We start from the raw sequence: 16,237 nt of genomic DNA, 5'->3' as shown, positions 1-16,237 counted from the left end.
TGTTTCTCCTGTTTCATGACTGTGTTTCTAATATTTTAAAAAAAAAATAAAAATAGTATCTTAAATAAATATTGATTATATTTTATAATTTTAAATAAAATCTTATTTAAATTCATTTATGGTATAGAAAAAAATTAAAAATCAAGATTTTGATACTTCTTAAAACTACAAAATATTAAAAATACATTTGAATAATTTCTTTTTACAATATGATTATATTTTGTTAGTATTCAACATTTATTTTCATATGTACTTTTTAAATCAAATACTTTTTATTTTACTCATCACTAATAATGTGCATATTAATTTTTTTATTTTCAATTTTGCATAATAGTAGAGGAACTCAAAACATATTTAATCTTTTTTTTAAAATTAAAAAAAAAAAAACTAACATGTGACATACATTGTTCACAAACTTAACGATTTGAATATAATTAGCAAAAATGGCCAAATTGATTAAAATTGACGAAAAAATAAAATCTAATTGAACACAAAACGAAAATCAAAATCAAAATAAACAAATACAATAAAAATGATAAAAAAAGTATTTAAACCTTATAAATATTTACAGTGAAATTTATCCACTACTCAACACGAAAATAATTGTATTATATATATATATATATATATATATATATATATATATATATATATATATATATATATATCATGTAAACATTCTACCATAAGTAATTTCTTTTTTTTAATTAAGATAAAATGAAAGTGTTTCATTTACAATGTGAATTTAATTTATCATCATGATATATGAAGAAAAAGTGAACTAAAACTAGTTTATAGACTTGTTTATAAGTTATTTCAAGCATTAACGTTAAGTTATCATTAAAAGATAAAATTACTATTAGGTCATTGTCCTAGAATTATATCTCCGAAAAGTAAAAGTAATTTTAAGTCCCACTGTAGGATCTTATATAATGTATGATTTCATCTTAAAACTAATCAATATTGATGACATTAACCAATAGATGAGTTGTAAGAACTTGGTGATATATATTAGGAGTTTTAAAACTACGCCTCAAAAGAAAGTAATGTGAAGCTCCATTACAAAATATGGTATCATGTAAGATTTCATCTTAAAGTTAATTCATATTTGTGACATTAACCAACAAATATATAAGTTGTACTCTAAGACTTCATGATAACAATTTATCTTTTCATGATAATTTAACAAAGTGTAAATGTTTAAATAACTTATAACTAAGCAAGTTCATAAACTATTTAGTTCACCTTTTCTTCATGTATCATACGACAAATAGAAATGCAACACTTTAATCATATTTTATTTCAATAATAGAATTAAATTATGCATAAATGTTTACATGATAAATACATATCTAATAAACATTTTGGTGTTGAGTGTATAAATTTTATTATAAAATATTTATAATAAAAGAAAGTAATTAAAATAAATTAAATTTCTTAAAACGAACTGTAAAGTCTACTAATATGTTTCACCCGTCAAAATTAAATGAGAATACTTTCTTAAGAACTAACCACACGAGCCATAGGAAAATAATTGAAAAATTCTACATCACTTAGGTTAAATATTTAACTATAAAATATATACTTGTTTTAAAATTGCACAAATGTTAACTTGTTTTAAAATTTACACACTGTCAAAACCTCTAGTGATATATTGGATACTCCCAAATGAACCAGGAACTCACATGAGGTCCAATCTATATTATTAGATCCAGAACCCTCTGTACACGAGTCATAACTTTTTAATATATTTCTATATTTTTACATTAATCGGACAAAAGTTAAATTTACAATTAGAGATTATATGTTTAAGTTAAAATTTAATATTTTTGTAGAATAGATTAAAATGTTTCAGAATAGATTAATATTTTTGTAGAATAGAATAAATTTACAAATTTTAATTACAAGTTTACTTTACAGAAAACAGAAAAAAAATATATATAAATTTTTTTTATTACATTATATAATATAATATAATTGATTATATTAATATGATGAAATAATAATAATGATAAATTTATAAAATAATAATAATTGTAATAATAATAATAATAACAATTATTATTATTATTACAATAACAATAATTATAATAATATAAATAATAATTATTAGGAATAATAATAATATAAGTAACAATAATTATTATTATTTTTATTAGAAGGAAAATTTGGTGGTCTTGTAATTTGATCTACTAATTAATTTTTTATCTTCTACATTAATCTAATTATTCAAAAAAATTTAAATTTTTCTTTTCTCATCATTTATTTGTTATCATATTTCTCTTAATTTAAACGACCTCTTTTTTTTTTCTCCAAATTCGTTTGTTTCTACTCTTCGAATTCAATACAAGCTTAATTAAACAACCAAACTTGAAATATTATACCATGTATAAGGGAAAAAAAATTAAATATTAATAAAAAAGAGGTTGTTCATGCGGAGAACAAGTAAGAGAAGTTAGACACGAATATCACCTTACCTCAATTCGCAACCTCTCCAGTTGGCTTCACCTTGGCTCGCGTAAGTCATCTACTGGTATCACGACTTGGACCCATGAGGGGTTACCTGCGGAGAGGACTCCGACGATCAAGTCAGCCAAAAGATTATCAAAAAGTCAAATCTCGTGATTAAGGGATTAATGAATACGTACCTTTAATTGCTGAGGTCCACACTTTACTAATTATGTCTAGCCATGTCATGGGTTGGGCCATTGTTCGGGTCGCAGGTGTGCCTGGGCCTGGCCCAGGCCTCTTAGTTCGATCATTGCTGGTCTTAGGGGCCTTGCCTGTAATACTTTAAGTCTGGAATGGTTTACAAATCTCGTTTTGTCTTCTGAAGTAGGCGGCCTGGGCCGCTTATGTTATTGTTCCTTCGATTCATTTGATAACTGTTGGCATGTTTGCGGGGCTTTATGTAGGCAGGTTTTACCGTATAGTTGTGTTAGGTCGCCTAGATACAGTACACCAGTCCCCCCAGCCTTTGTCGGTGGAGACATATCAACAAAGGATGAAAAGTGTGAATGGTTTTGTTAGGCAGCCTAGGTGTGAAAGGGGGAGCTACTTCAACTCAAATTAAGATGGTTTTGATGATGTTCAAGGCTACACATCATGTTAATTACTAGTTTAGAATTAGTCCTGCTTTGTTAGCTTGTGCATTAGGGTTTTAGTGAAAAAATATCATATGTAAAACAATCTTGCATTAAGTTGTATTAACCATCAAACTCTTGCATGTGCATTCATAAATTGATTAGCTACTTAACTAATAGATTAGTTGAGGGTACTGCACTAATGCAGTGAAAACATACTCACGATAATCTATTAGGTAAATTCCTAATCCATTAATGACTGCAGAGAACTCTGTATAAAACCAGTTTCTGAAATAAGTTTTAGAGTGGAGAAAAATTACAGAATCCTAAAAAACATTTCTGAGAAACTGCCTTCTGAGATTTACAGAGTTCCTAAGCATTCTTGAGAGATCATTCAAGTAAAGATTCAAGAAGATTGATGGTGGATTCAACCTTGATGGGTCAAGTTTGGATCTAGGAGTCAAGTGACAAATCTGCACAACTACTAGGTGTATTCGTTTCTTGATTCTTTCTTATTGTATTTATGTTCATAGTAATTTCACTGTGTAAAATGAAGGTCTAGGTGCAATTGTGTGGATGCATTGCATCTAGGGGGAGTTCTTGATTTGTAGATCAAGCTCCTTAGTCTTTAGGGTCTTGAATTATATATATGCTCTTATAATTATTGAATCTCTATTGAGTTAGTGGAATCCTCCGAAGTGGGTTTACTTAGGAGAAGACTGGATGTAGATTCATCTTAAATCGAACCAGTATAAATTGTTGTGTTCTTGGTTTCTCTCTTCTTTTACATCTTTCTTTATTGCTTTACACAGTCCATTAACACAGAACTGTAAAATTGGTTAACTAGGTCATAAGGGTTAAAGAAACTTTCAAGATTCAATTTAACTAAGTGAAAGACTCAATAACCAGTTCAGATCCTCTTCTTGGTTAAGATATTTTAGACAAATCTGATTTAACAAGGTGCAGTACACTAGTCCTTCAGCCTTTAAGTGTGATGAACAGTGTTAAGGCTAGAATCTTAATAGGTGACAATAGGTGAAAGGGTGGAAGATGTCAGAGGTCTGATCATAGGGTGCCACCGTTTGGAGTGTTGTGACGCTTCGAAACTGGTTGTGATGCTTCGCCTAATCGTTGTTTCTGAAGGGAAAAGTTGAAATGTTTGAGATACTAGTTATAAATATAGGTGCCTTGTATTTGAAATGTAAGGCGTTGTATTTGAAGCCTTGTTCGTGCTCTTTTCTTTATTTCTTCGACGCGCGGCCGAGAAGTCCAATAACCTGGTTGTCGCTCATAAGTCGACCAAGGATAAATAGATTGGATACGTTTACTCAGTCCTTTAAATACTTCAAGGATGGGTTCTTTAAAGTAGTGGTGAAGCAGGGGGGACGTTCACACTTTTATATCGGCGATGGGATCACTAAGTTCCCCTTTTATTGGACTAGCAATCCTTGGAGATATAAAGGGCTGACGAGGGAGGAGTTGTCGGTGGCGGACAAGGAGATGGTGGATGTTGTGATGTAATTTAGCGATAGGATGCCCACTAAGGACTTAGTTAGGGTTTATAATTCGGTTCATCCGATTATTGATATTGAATGTATCTTTTTATATTTTTGAGTGTTATAATATGTTTGAGTTGACTAATCGATGTTCGTTGTTGTTTATAGGTCATATGGCTCAAATAGGGAAGAAGAATTTGACGCTTTTCCAAACGTTGAGGAAGTAGAAAGCAGCGAAGGAAAAGGCTGCCGGGAGCACTGAGGTTCCCAACCTACAAGAGTCCTTGGTTGAGGTGCATGTGCACGAGGGAACAAAGAGAAAGACTGAGTTGCCGGCCAGACCTAGCAAGGGGAAAGATGTGAAGAAAGTACGGGCCACTTTATTAGGGTCGGGGTCGTCCTCTGGTGGGAAGGGGCCGGAAGTTGGGTCGATCGAGTTGCCGAAGACTGTTGTTCGACATGATATTGAAATAAACTTGTCAGAAACTCTAGTTAACTTGATTGACAGTATGGAGCCAAACGCACTGGTGAGCGCTATGGTGGAATTTAGCAGCAAGACGCTAATATTGGGGCGCAGGGTGAGGTCTTTGTACTAGAGGGAACTGAAGGAAGGGAATCAGTCGAAGCTCAAGGAGCTGCAAGGGCAAGTCGACAAGCACGCCGAGGAGAAGGAGGCTTGGGAAAAAGAGAGGGAGGAATGGCGGGAAGAGAGGAAAAGGCTCGAGACCTGGAAGGTGCGTTGCTTGGATTCGGAGGAGAAGTTTAAAGTCAAGATTGCTGATCTTTAGGCCGACTACGACGAGTTGAAGGAAAAGCATGAGGGCCTAGAAGTTGAGCTGGAGACCTTAAAGGTTATATAATTTAAGAGCATATCAATAGGTTTTAGAAAGGCTTGAGGCAGGCGACCTTTTTCTGTAAAGACGTGGATGTGGCGGATTCTAGATTTGATGTGAATAAAGACGTAGTGGACAACCAACTTATAAGCGAAGTCGAAACCAGCCCTGAGGAGGAGGCATAAAAGATGGCAGTTGATGAAGATATGAATACTGATGAAGTCGTGGTTGTGGAGGGTGTTGATGAAAAAACAACTTAGGATATTTGATCTATGTTTCCAATTTGATTCTAAGCCTAAGTTTGTAATAATTCGTACACTATTTACTTTGTTGTTAATATGATTACTATCCTTGGTATGTTTTTTGTGTGCTTGGTACCGATAGTCTATATTGTAGGAATGCGCTTATTGAATGATGTTGGTGTGAGTTCGTTATGTTTTTGGTATGTTGCTTCATAGGTCGTTTCACTTGGATAAGTAGTATTGATGTTTGTAGGGAAATTGGATTATTTTTGTCTATATGATATGGAAGTTGTAGTATTCGACCCAGGCCACTTACTTGTGGTAAGACGACATGGGTATGGTGAAATGTAAAACGTTGTGATGTTCGAAGTGCTCGATTTGATAAGTGACATTGCAAAAATAGTGTAGTTTGCACAGGAATCGCATGGATCATTTTAATAGTTGGCGTGAATTACTATAATAGTTTGTAGTTATGCGATTTAGGTCGTTTACCTAGTAAGTAGTGGGGAAACGTGTGAATGAGATTAGATAAGGGGTGTTCGACCCAGGCCGCTTACTTGTGGTAAGGGTGTGAAACTTGATTAATTGAACCAGATAAAGGGTGTTCGACCAGGTCGCTTACTTGTGGTAAGGGTGGGGAACTTAATTAATTGAACCAGATAAAGAGGTGTTCGACCCAGGTCGCTTACTAGTGGTAAGGGTGGGGAACTTAATTAATTGAACCAGATAAAGGGTGTTCGACCCAGGCCGCTTACTTGTGGTAAGGGTGGGGAACTTGATTAATTAACAAGTAGAACACGAGAAGGTATATGATGGAGAAAAAAAACCCTCAGTTTTATTCATGAGTTTGGGGTGCCTCGTTAAAAACTCCTTGGCCAAAACCCTCCTTAGGGAAAAATTCCAGGTGAGGAAAAAAAGTACACCTAGGGTTACAAATATTTGGTACAATAATCAGTCTAACTGAAGTAGTTTTTGAGATGAGATACATTCCACGTGTTTGGTATCTCTTCTCTTGATAGTTGTTCAAGTTTGTAGGCGCCGCCCAATCGGTACGGGCCATCCCAATTTGCTATCTTTCTTTCTTGCGCTGCTGACCATTCTCCAAACTAGGTCTCCTTTTACAAACGACCACGGGCATAAGTTCGCATTTTATCTCCTGGCTACTCTCTACTTAACTACCATGTTGCGGATTTGTGCCTTGTCTCTTAATTCGGGTAGTAGGTCGAGGTGGGTGCAAATATTTTGGCAGTTCTGGTCTAGATCATATAGTTTTCGACGTAGAGATGGTTCGTAAATTTCTATTGGAATCATGGCCTCTACGCCATATACTAGGCTGAAAGGGGATTCGTTTGTTGTAGATTGGGGGGTACATCTGTACGCTCATAATACTTTCAATAAATCTTCCGACCACCGGCCCTTAGCACTATGCAATCTTTTTTGCAATTCCACTAGTATAACTTTGTTGGCAGCTTCAGCTTGGCCATTGGTCTGTGGATGTTCTATAGAGCTAGTTATGTGTTTGATGCCGAGGCCGGTGTAGAACTTAGCGAGCTCTTTGTCTATGAATTGTCGGCCATTGTCGGTTATGATCGTGTATGGCACGCCATAGCGACATACGATATCTTTCCAGACAAAAATTCTGGACTTGTTGAGCTGTGATGGTGACTAACGGTTTGGCTTCTATCCATTTGGTGAAGTAATCGATGACGACTATTAAAAATTTCACTTGGCCTTTTCTCGGGGTAAAGGGGTTGAGGATGTCCATTCCCCACTTTGCAAAGGGCGATGGGGAAAGTATGGAGTGGAGTTGTTCTTGCTTCTGATGGATGAGGTTGCCATGCTTCTGGCATGGTATGCATTTCTTGACAAATGTATGGCAATCTGCCTCCATGATTGCCCAGAAGTAGCCGGCTCTGAGAATTCTGGTGGTCATGGTTCGCGCACCGGAGTGATATCTGCATATGCCTTCATGCAGTTCTCTAATTACGTACTGGGCTTGCTCGACTATGACGCATTTGAGGAGTGTCTGATTATATCCACGCTTGTATAAGTCGTCCCCTATCATCGTATACCTCGCGGCTTTAGCCACCCAGCTCTTGTCAACATTAGGTGGGGGGTTACCGGTTTTGAGATACTGGATGTAAGGTGTTACTTCGTGCCCCATGGTGGACGTTAATTGTTCCTGAAAAGAACAAGTAAGAGAAGTTAGACACGAATATCACCTTACCTCAATCCGCAACCTCTCTAGTTGGCTTTTCCTTGGCTCGCGTAAGTCATCTGCTGATATCACAGCTTGGACCCATGAGGGGTTACTTGCGGATAGGACTTCGACGATCAAGTCAGCCAAAAGATTCTCAGAAAGTCAAATCTCGTGATTAAGGGATTAATGAATGCGTACCTTTAATTGTTTGGGTCCACGCGTATTTATTATGTCTAGCCATGTCATGGGCTAGGCCATTGTTTGGGTCACAAGTGGGCCTAGGCCTAGCCCAAGCCCCTTAGTTCGATCATTGTTGGTCTAGGGGCTTTACCTGTAATACTTTAAGTCTGGAATGGTTTACAGATCTCGTTTTTTCTTCTGAAGTAGGCGGCATGCGCCGCTTATGTTATTGTTCCTTCGATTCATTTGATAACTACTGGCATGTTTGCGGGGCTTTGTGTAGGCGGGTTTTACCGTATAGTTGTGTTAGGCCGCCTAGGTACAGTACACCAGTCCCCCAGCCTTTGCCGGTGGAGACATAGCGGCAAAGGATGAAAAATGTAAATGGTTTTGTTAGGCCGCCTGGGTGCAGTACAGAAGTTAATTCTCAAATAAGTAACATTAGTAATAATCCTTTATTTTCTATTACTTTTAATTATTTTGAATGTTGTAATAAATATAGAATAATTAATTGTTGAATAATACTTTATAAAAAATGCTAATAAACACATAAATGAATTAGTATTTTTTATTTTCTATTACTTTTAATTATTTTGAATGTTGTAATAAATATAGAATAATTAATTGTTGAATAATACTTTATAAAAAATGTTAATAAACAAATAAATGAATTAGTATTTTTTTCATATTCACTACAACAAGATAAAAGAAGTTTATATTCTTTTTCATGTTTGCCTTGTTCCTGCCTAATGCCCAGGAGGGAGATTGTGGTAGTTTGGTGTGGACGGCTACCAGCAAAATGGGTGGAGAACATGTGTGATAGAACGTCGAAGCTATCGATAGAGTAAGGTGGAAGGGTTGTGAACCATTTCAGGGCAGGGCCCTTGAGGGTGGTGGGGAAGGCTTTGCAGAAGACTGTGTCTTGGGACGTGTACAGGGCGACATGGGTGATGTAGACTTTGAGGTGTTCCTCAGGGTCAGTTTTGCCAGTATAGCGGTCTAGGGTGAATGGTTCCCACTGGGTAGGAAGATGGGTGTTGGCGATAAAGTCGGTGAAGGGGTGACGGCGTCTAAGTTGGTGGGGGGGGAGCAGATGGGGTGGGATGGGATGGGTGATCATAGCGGGGAAGGTGGATGTAAGGTTGTGAGGGGGGATGTGGCTTGTTGGAGGGTATTGTGGGTTGTATGGTGGAACATGTGTGGTGTGTAGGGTGGTGGGTATGTTGTAAGGGATCTGGGTGGTAGGAAGGGTAGCGGTAGGGGTTGGGGCTGCGGTATAGGGATGGGTGGAAGGAATGGGTGTTTGTTCGGTGGTGGTGAAGTTGTGAGGGGTGGGGTTGTATTCGCTTTCCTCCTCTGTGGGCTGGAAGGTCGGGGACCTTGCAACTTCAGAGGTTTCCTTGGCCTTTCCCTTCAGGGTGGGATCAGCTTCGATCTTTCGCCTAAGGCGAGAGTTCTCTTGTCGCAACGCCTCCATTTCATCAACACTGCGTTTCTTCAAGTCTGCCAGCTCTTGTTGCATCTTCGCTTGGCCGTCTAGGATGGCGGCCAGGTCAGGGGTGATGCCAGCAGGTCTTGAGGGACCAGCATCTGCCTGCTTGTTTACTCCAGCTTTGCTACGGGTGGAAACTATCTTCGGAGAAAAACGAGTACTAAAGGTGTTCGTCTCATGCCCCACGGTGGGCGCCAATTGTTCCTGCAGAGAACAAATAAGATAAGTTAGGCACAAGCATCACCTTACCCATGTAGTCCGCTATCTCCTCAGTTGGCCTCTTCCGGGTTGACACATGTCGGTTTGGACCCAGGGGGTTACCTGCAGAAGGGACTTCGAAGCTCAAGTGAGTCAAAACTCTCAAAAAGGTCAAATCTGTGATTAATGAATGCGTACCTTTAATTACTGGGGTCCACGCGTATTTATAGAGCATTAATTATGTCTGATTATCCCATGGGTCGGGCCTTGGCTTGGGCTCTAGCTTGGACTGTGAGTGGGCCTGGGCCCTAACCCAAACCCTTAAGACCTATTGAACGTGGGGGCTTCCATTTTACTAAGTATATTGAAGTTATCGGCCTCAACCGACTACTTCCCTTGACGGTTTGTGTTACTCGTAGGCCGTCTTAGGCGGGTAGTTCCTCTAGACGTCTAGGATACCGGTCTTGGCCGGTTACTCGAATGCCTTGGTATATGGTGATCGTTTTATCATTATTTTGTTTACTTGGCTTGGTGTGGTACAATATGTAATTTTTCTTTCCTTGAATAAATTATATTCATTGCCTATTATCTATTTTTGTTCCTTTATTTTCATATTTTATTTTAGTTGTGAGTACTTGTGCTAGTACTCTGATACCCAACAATTAGAATAGCAGTAGTAATGTAGAAGACACTCCCCAAGAGAAGTAATTATTGTTAGAAACATAAGTATAAACTTTAAAGTAATAAAATATGTCCTCATTTAATAGTTCAAACTTCTGCCTAGTTGGTTTATGACACGGTATTAAATAAAAATAAAGAACCATAACTTTCACAAGGGGTATATAAAGAAGCAATATAACATAAAGTAGTGAAACAAACATTGAAGATCGTAGTGGAAAAAATAGTGTAATTAAGAAAACTTTTTAAATTTTTTTATAATATTATCTTTATTTATTTTAAGAAATATTAAAACTGAATAATTTATATTTTTTATTTTACAGGTATTATTTTTTAACCATGTGTATTTCTTAAACATATTTTCACCAAGATGATTATTTTCATGTTTAATTGTGAAAGTAAAGTTATTTTCTTGAGAAGTTGAATGATTGGCAGGGGTCTTACTGTAAAAGAAGATCGAATGATTCATTGCTTCAAAAAGATAGTGGGCGTAAGTTTATTAACCTATGCACCATATTTTTCTCTTAGTGGTTTATGGTCATGATCACTTATTATAATACTCAAAATTGGAGTCTGAGCATTGACCGACTATATGGAAGGATTTATAAAGATCCTTGTGACCAGGTTACGCAAAAGTAGCTACATGAATTTTGTTAAAAAAGAAAATTGTGTCTAATTGTGAATCATTTTCCTAATTACTTTTACATGTCAGCGAATATTGGAGTTTTAATATGCTTAAAATGACATGGTTTACACAAAAGTCTTGGTTCTCATATAAAAGTTAAAGTGTTCCTCATCCACTTTATTTAAGAAAGAAGGTTTTATCAAGAAAGGTTATATGTTATATGAGCAATTCATTTAAATTGAATAACTTATAAGTTTTTTTTTTTATTCTAAGCATTATTGTTGGAAGTGGTGCCCCATCACAGAATGACGTAAAAGATCAAGCGAGGGACACAAGACTAGTTGGGAACATAGTTATAAAAATTTAGGAAAATATAAGATCTTGTTTGGGTTGTTGTTTTCAACATGTACCACCTTTGGATGATGTTGGATAATATGAATTTTTATAATATGAATTATGAATGAAAGTATTTATGATCAAAATTTATGTACGTGATAGTTTTTTTTTTTTACCTTTTTTGATTTATTGAAAAACAGGTTAAATAAATAAAAGAAATATAAAAATAATTTTACATTCAAATTATGACAATTTGAAACGTCGTACTATATTTTAGTAGATTGAAGATAATGGCACTTTCAAGTGTCATTTTTCGCAATAGAATTCTTTTAAAATAAACAACTTATGCCAGTTTTAACTATCATTATTTGTGTTGTGAATACGATAGTTTCAACTGCCATTATTTGCATCGTGCATTAAATGGCGGGTGTTGCGGTGTTTCACACAAGTATGCCATATTATACTTTGTGACGACAAAATATATGGCGGTATGCCCGACACGCGCAAAATACGGCTTTCATAAGCGCCATATTATGCAACAAATAACCATTGTATTTAACACAATTTTTTGTAGTGTATTTGAGTTTGTGAGTGTAGTAGAGTTAGGATGACTTTACATTTAGGACTCCCACTAAATACATGCATGCATTAAGTTTGGTAATGTTGAATGTATATTAGAAAACAACTCACTTAAGGAAACTTTTTTCACAAGATATAAATTGTGTTTTGACACTGTATATCTTTAAATAATATGAAGCTTATTAAACATAATAATAATAATAAGGTATAATTACTAATTTAGTCTCCTAATTTTTTGGTTTGGTTCAATTTGATCCCTTATTATTTGTTGATTCAATTTAGTTCTCCAATTATTTAAAAAAGTTCAATGTGATCATCTTTATTAAGTTGAAGTTAACACCCTATCTGTACATGACACGTGTCAAGCCATGAAATTTTCAATTTTTTTCTTCTAAAAATATATAAGCTGCCACGTGTTAGGTTATTGTCGTGCCACATAGCAGTTTACAATCGTGACATGTGGCAGTGATAGTAGATGTTTTCAATTTAGTCCTCTATTTAAATTTTTGGTTCAATTTAGTACCCCTATTTGATAAAAAGATCCAATTTTGTCATTTCCAATTTGAGATCAAAATAGTAAATAAGCTTAATTACAACTTATGTATACATGATAAAGTAATTTTTTTGAATTTATACATCAAATCACTCCACCTAAATAATCAAATTATTTTATTTTACATTTTTACCCTTGAAATTTTTTACACTTGTAAAAATAAAATAATTTGAACATTTAGATGTAGCAATTTGATTTATAAATGCAAAAAATATATTTTAACATGTATATATAAGTTCTAATTAAGGTTATTTATTAATTTGATCTTAAATTGAAGAGGAGAAAATTGGATAATTTTAAAAAACAGGGTACTAAATTGATGAAGGATTAACCCCAACCAAGGATGGAGGCACATGCTTAAGAAGACTAAGCATGTTTAGAAAGGAAGTTCACTAATCCTTCATCCCTTTCATTTGTGTTTGTTATTTTTTATTCCCTAAGTTGACTTAGTTGAATCAACTTTAGTTGACTTGTTGACCTTTGACTAGGTTTGACTTGTTGACTATAGTTGACTTGACTTAAGCCAACATGCTAATCTATGTTTATTTGCTTTGTAGGTTAATTAGGAGTAAGAAAGAAATGCTAGGTGGCACATGGTGATTGGGGAGCATAAATGATGTGGAGGAGAGAGTAAAGCAAAGGCATAAAACATAAAGAAAAAGGCATAAAGCAAGTGTACCTATGTACCTTTGGTCTCCTTTGTTTTTAGAACACTATGGCCACTTTTTGGAGACATATGAGACACATTCTTTGTCTCCTTTTGTGCTAGAACGAAATTGGCCTTGCACACACCATAGTTAGCTCTTTTGTCTCTCATTTTTGTAACCTTATTTGACCTAGTTTCTAGAAGCTAGGGTTAGGTTTTTGTAGAGACATCCTTAGGTATCTTTTATTTGCTTAGAGGCCCCTAAACTCTTCTATATAAGGGGTGCTCCTAAACATGTAAAAGGGTTGAACATTTTGAAGTAAAAACACTCTTGTGTCTCAACCATTTGTGAGAGTTTCCTCCCTTGGGAGTGAATACTTTTAAGCCTTATCTTGCATAGCAAGTGGCGGCACACATCTACTCATCTTCAAGGTTGCCATGGCTTCTAGCCTAGCCTTGTAGTGGCGTGTTTCTCACATTTTTTACCATTTCTTTCCTTTTCATTTTATGTTTTCTTCTTCCTTTAATTATTCTTTGTTTTCTATGGTTTATGTGCTTTCCATTTCCTTTTTGTTTTGAATCAATCCATCATCTTCTTCTCTTGAGCTTTGTGAAAGGAACCTTCACATCTAGATAGCTTGCTATCTTAATGTCCAGTGGGGATTTCACTTAGCTTTCTTAATCAACTCACACCATATTCAATAATCTTAAAAAGGAACAAGATAATCCTTCATCATCTTACATTCCCCCGACCTTTATTGATTTTTGTCCTCGAAAATAGGACTTACCAAGAAACAAGTGCGGGTAGGATTGCCTCATGTGATCCTCCATCTCCCAAGTCATCTTTGGAGTAGCCTCATCCCAAAGCACTTTCACGGTCTTGATCTTCTTCCCTCGCAGCTTTTTCACTTGCGAGTCGAGAATCTGCACTGGTTCGGTGTTCACCGTCAAGTCTTCCCGGATCTGGATATCGTCTGACTCTAGTACATACGATGGATCTGCTATGTATTTCCTCAACTGAGAAACATGAAATACATTATGCAGATTCGCCAAGTGCAGTGGTAAGGCAATCTCATAAGCTGCAACGCCAATCCTCCTCAAAATTTGATAGGGTCCAACAAACCTCAGAGTTAACTTCCTTGATTTGATAGCCCTTCCAATACTTGCCATCGGTGTCACTCTGAGGAATACATGATCCCTAGCTTGAAACTCTAAAGGCCGCCTACTCTTATTTGCGTATGACTTCTGTCTGCTCTGAGTAGCTCTCATTCGCTCCTGTATTGCCCTGACCTTCTCAGAAGTCTACTGTAGAAATTCTAGACCCAATACCAGGGATTCACCATCCTGGTTCCAACATAGCGGTATCCTGCATCGTTGCCCACACAAGGCCTCATAGGGTGCCATGCCTATACTGGAGTGATAGTTGTTGTTGTATGTGAATTCCACCAATGGAAGCATCTCACTCCACCCTCCCATATGATCCAGCACACAAGCTCGTAACAAATCCTCTAAATACTGGATCATTCGCTCCGATTGCCCATTAGTTTGTGGATGATATGCAGAACTCATTCTCAACTGGGTCCACAACGCTGCCTGTAGAGACTGCCAAAAATGATATGTGAATCTCGGGTCTCTGTCTAATACTATGCTAGCTGGCACACCATGCAACCTGACCACTTCTCTCACCTACAACTTGACCAACTTGTCCAAAGACCATTTCTGATTTATGGCGAGGAAATGTGCACACTTAGTCAATCTGTCTACTATCACCCAGATTGAATCATGCCCTTTAACTTTCACGAAGTCCATGGCAACACTATCCCATTTCCACTACGGGATGTCTAACGGCTCTAGTGTGCCCCCCTGGTCGCTGGTGTCAAATCTTGACCTTTTGACACACCAAGCATGATGCCACGAAGTCAGCAACATCAGTTTTCATACCATTCCACCAAACGGGTTACTTCAAATCCTAATATATCTTAGTCATACCTGGGTGTATGCTAAGATGGCTTTTGTGTCCTTCTTCCATAATCTGTTTTCTCAACCTCCAATTCCCAAGTACACATATTCTGTCGCGGAATCGCAGGATGCCATCTGTTCCCATCTTGTAATCCTTCCCTTTCTCAGTTCCTAACCAGCTCACAAATTGTTGCAGCTCAGCATCATTCTTTTGCTGATCTCGGATAGTCTCCAAGATATCATTAGTCAGTGTTAGGACGCTTCACCTGATAGAATCTTCCTCCAACTGTATGCCCAGGTTCATATCCCTAACCTTCTCGATCAATTCCAACTTCTTCACCATCATGGTTGAGATATGCATCCTTTTCCGACTCAAGGTGTCCGTAACTACATTTGCTTTACTAGGATGGTAAAGTAACTCAAAATCATAGTCCTTGAGATACTCCATTTATAGCCGCTGTCTCATACTCAATTCTTTGTGATCAAATAGGTATTTGAGGCTTTTGTGGTCGTTGAAAACCTGAAACTGGGAGCCATACAAGTAGTGTCTCCATGTCTTGAGAGCAAACACTACAACAGCCAACTCTAAATCATGGGTAGGGTAGTTCTTCTCATACACCTTTAACTGTCTAGAAGCATAGGCCACTGGCTTCTTGATGAGTGCGTATTTTTGCCTTCATTTAATGTTTAATTCTGGGTATTTAATTGAATTTGTGTGCTTAAAGATTGATTTAATTGGAATTTCCTATTATTGAGTTTATTGAGCATGAGATACAAAAACATGTTAAAAATAGCTTTTTAGTTGCATAAATGTTCTTTGGATATTTTGAGGTGTGTTAGTGCAGCTACAGCTAAGTTGAGCTCATGGAGGTGTGGAAATAAATTGATTAAAGCTTCATGACACCTTAAAGATAACTCCAAGAATAAGAAATTATCAAAAGCACAAAAATCCAAGCCAAGCATTGCATGAAGACGGCAAGAAAAGCTTGAAAAAGTGAAGAAGTTTGACTAAACCAAGAAGAGAGGAAAGAAAAAATTAGACCTTGCGGTTTTCTTTATCTTTATGATAGAAGATAATTTGGAAAAATATATCTTTAGATATTTTATTTGATATTTTTAAATAATTATCTTATTTAA

The 16,237-nt window shown here is 36.3% G+C and overlaps 1 protein-coding gene across 1 annotated transcript; it reads right to left on the bottom strand.

The window, feature by feature from the left end:
- Positions 1–13,879: 13,879 nt before the first annotated feature.
- Positions 13,880–14,410, bottom strand: LOC114180599 (uncharacterized). Its single transcript, XM_028066910.1, has one exon. It carries the CDS (start codon positions 14,408–14,410, stop codon positions 13,880–13,882), a length of 531 nt encoding a protein of 176 aa, XP_027922711.1.
- Positions 14,411–16,237: the final 1,827 nt, after the last annotated feature.

Source organism: Vigna unguiculata, chromosome 4 (assembly GCF_037176805.1).
Source record: "Vigna unguiculata cultivar grain cowpea cultivar isolate G323 ecotype 2 chromosome 4, ASM3717680v1, whole genome shotgun sequence".
Lineage (NCBI taxonomy): Eukaryota > Viridiplantae > Streptophyta > Magnoliopsida > Fabales > Fabaceae > Vigna > Vigna unguiculata.
This window is presented reverse-complemented; position numbering and strand designations above follow the sequence as displayed.

Excerpts from the sequence above, each read along its gene's own strand:
- LOC114180599 (XM_028066910.1), bottom strand. The coding sequence starts at position 14,410 with ATGAGAGCTACTCAGAGCAGACAGAAGTCATACGCAAATAAGAGTAGG.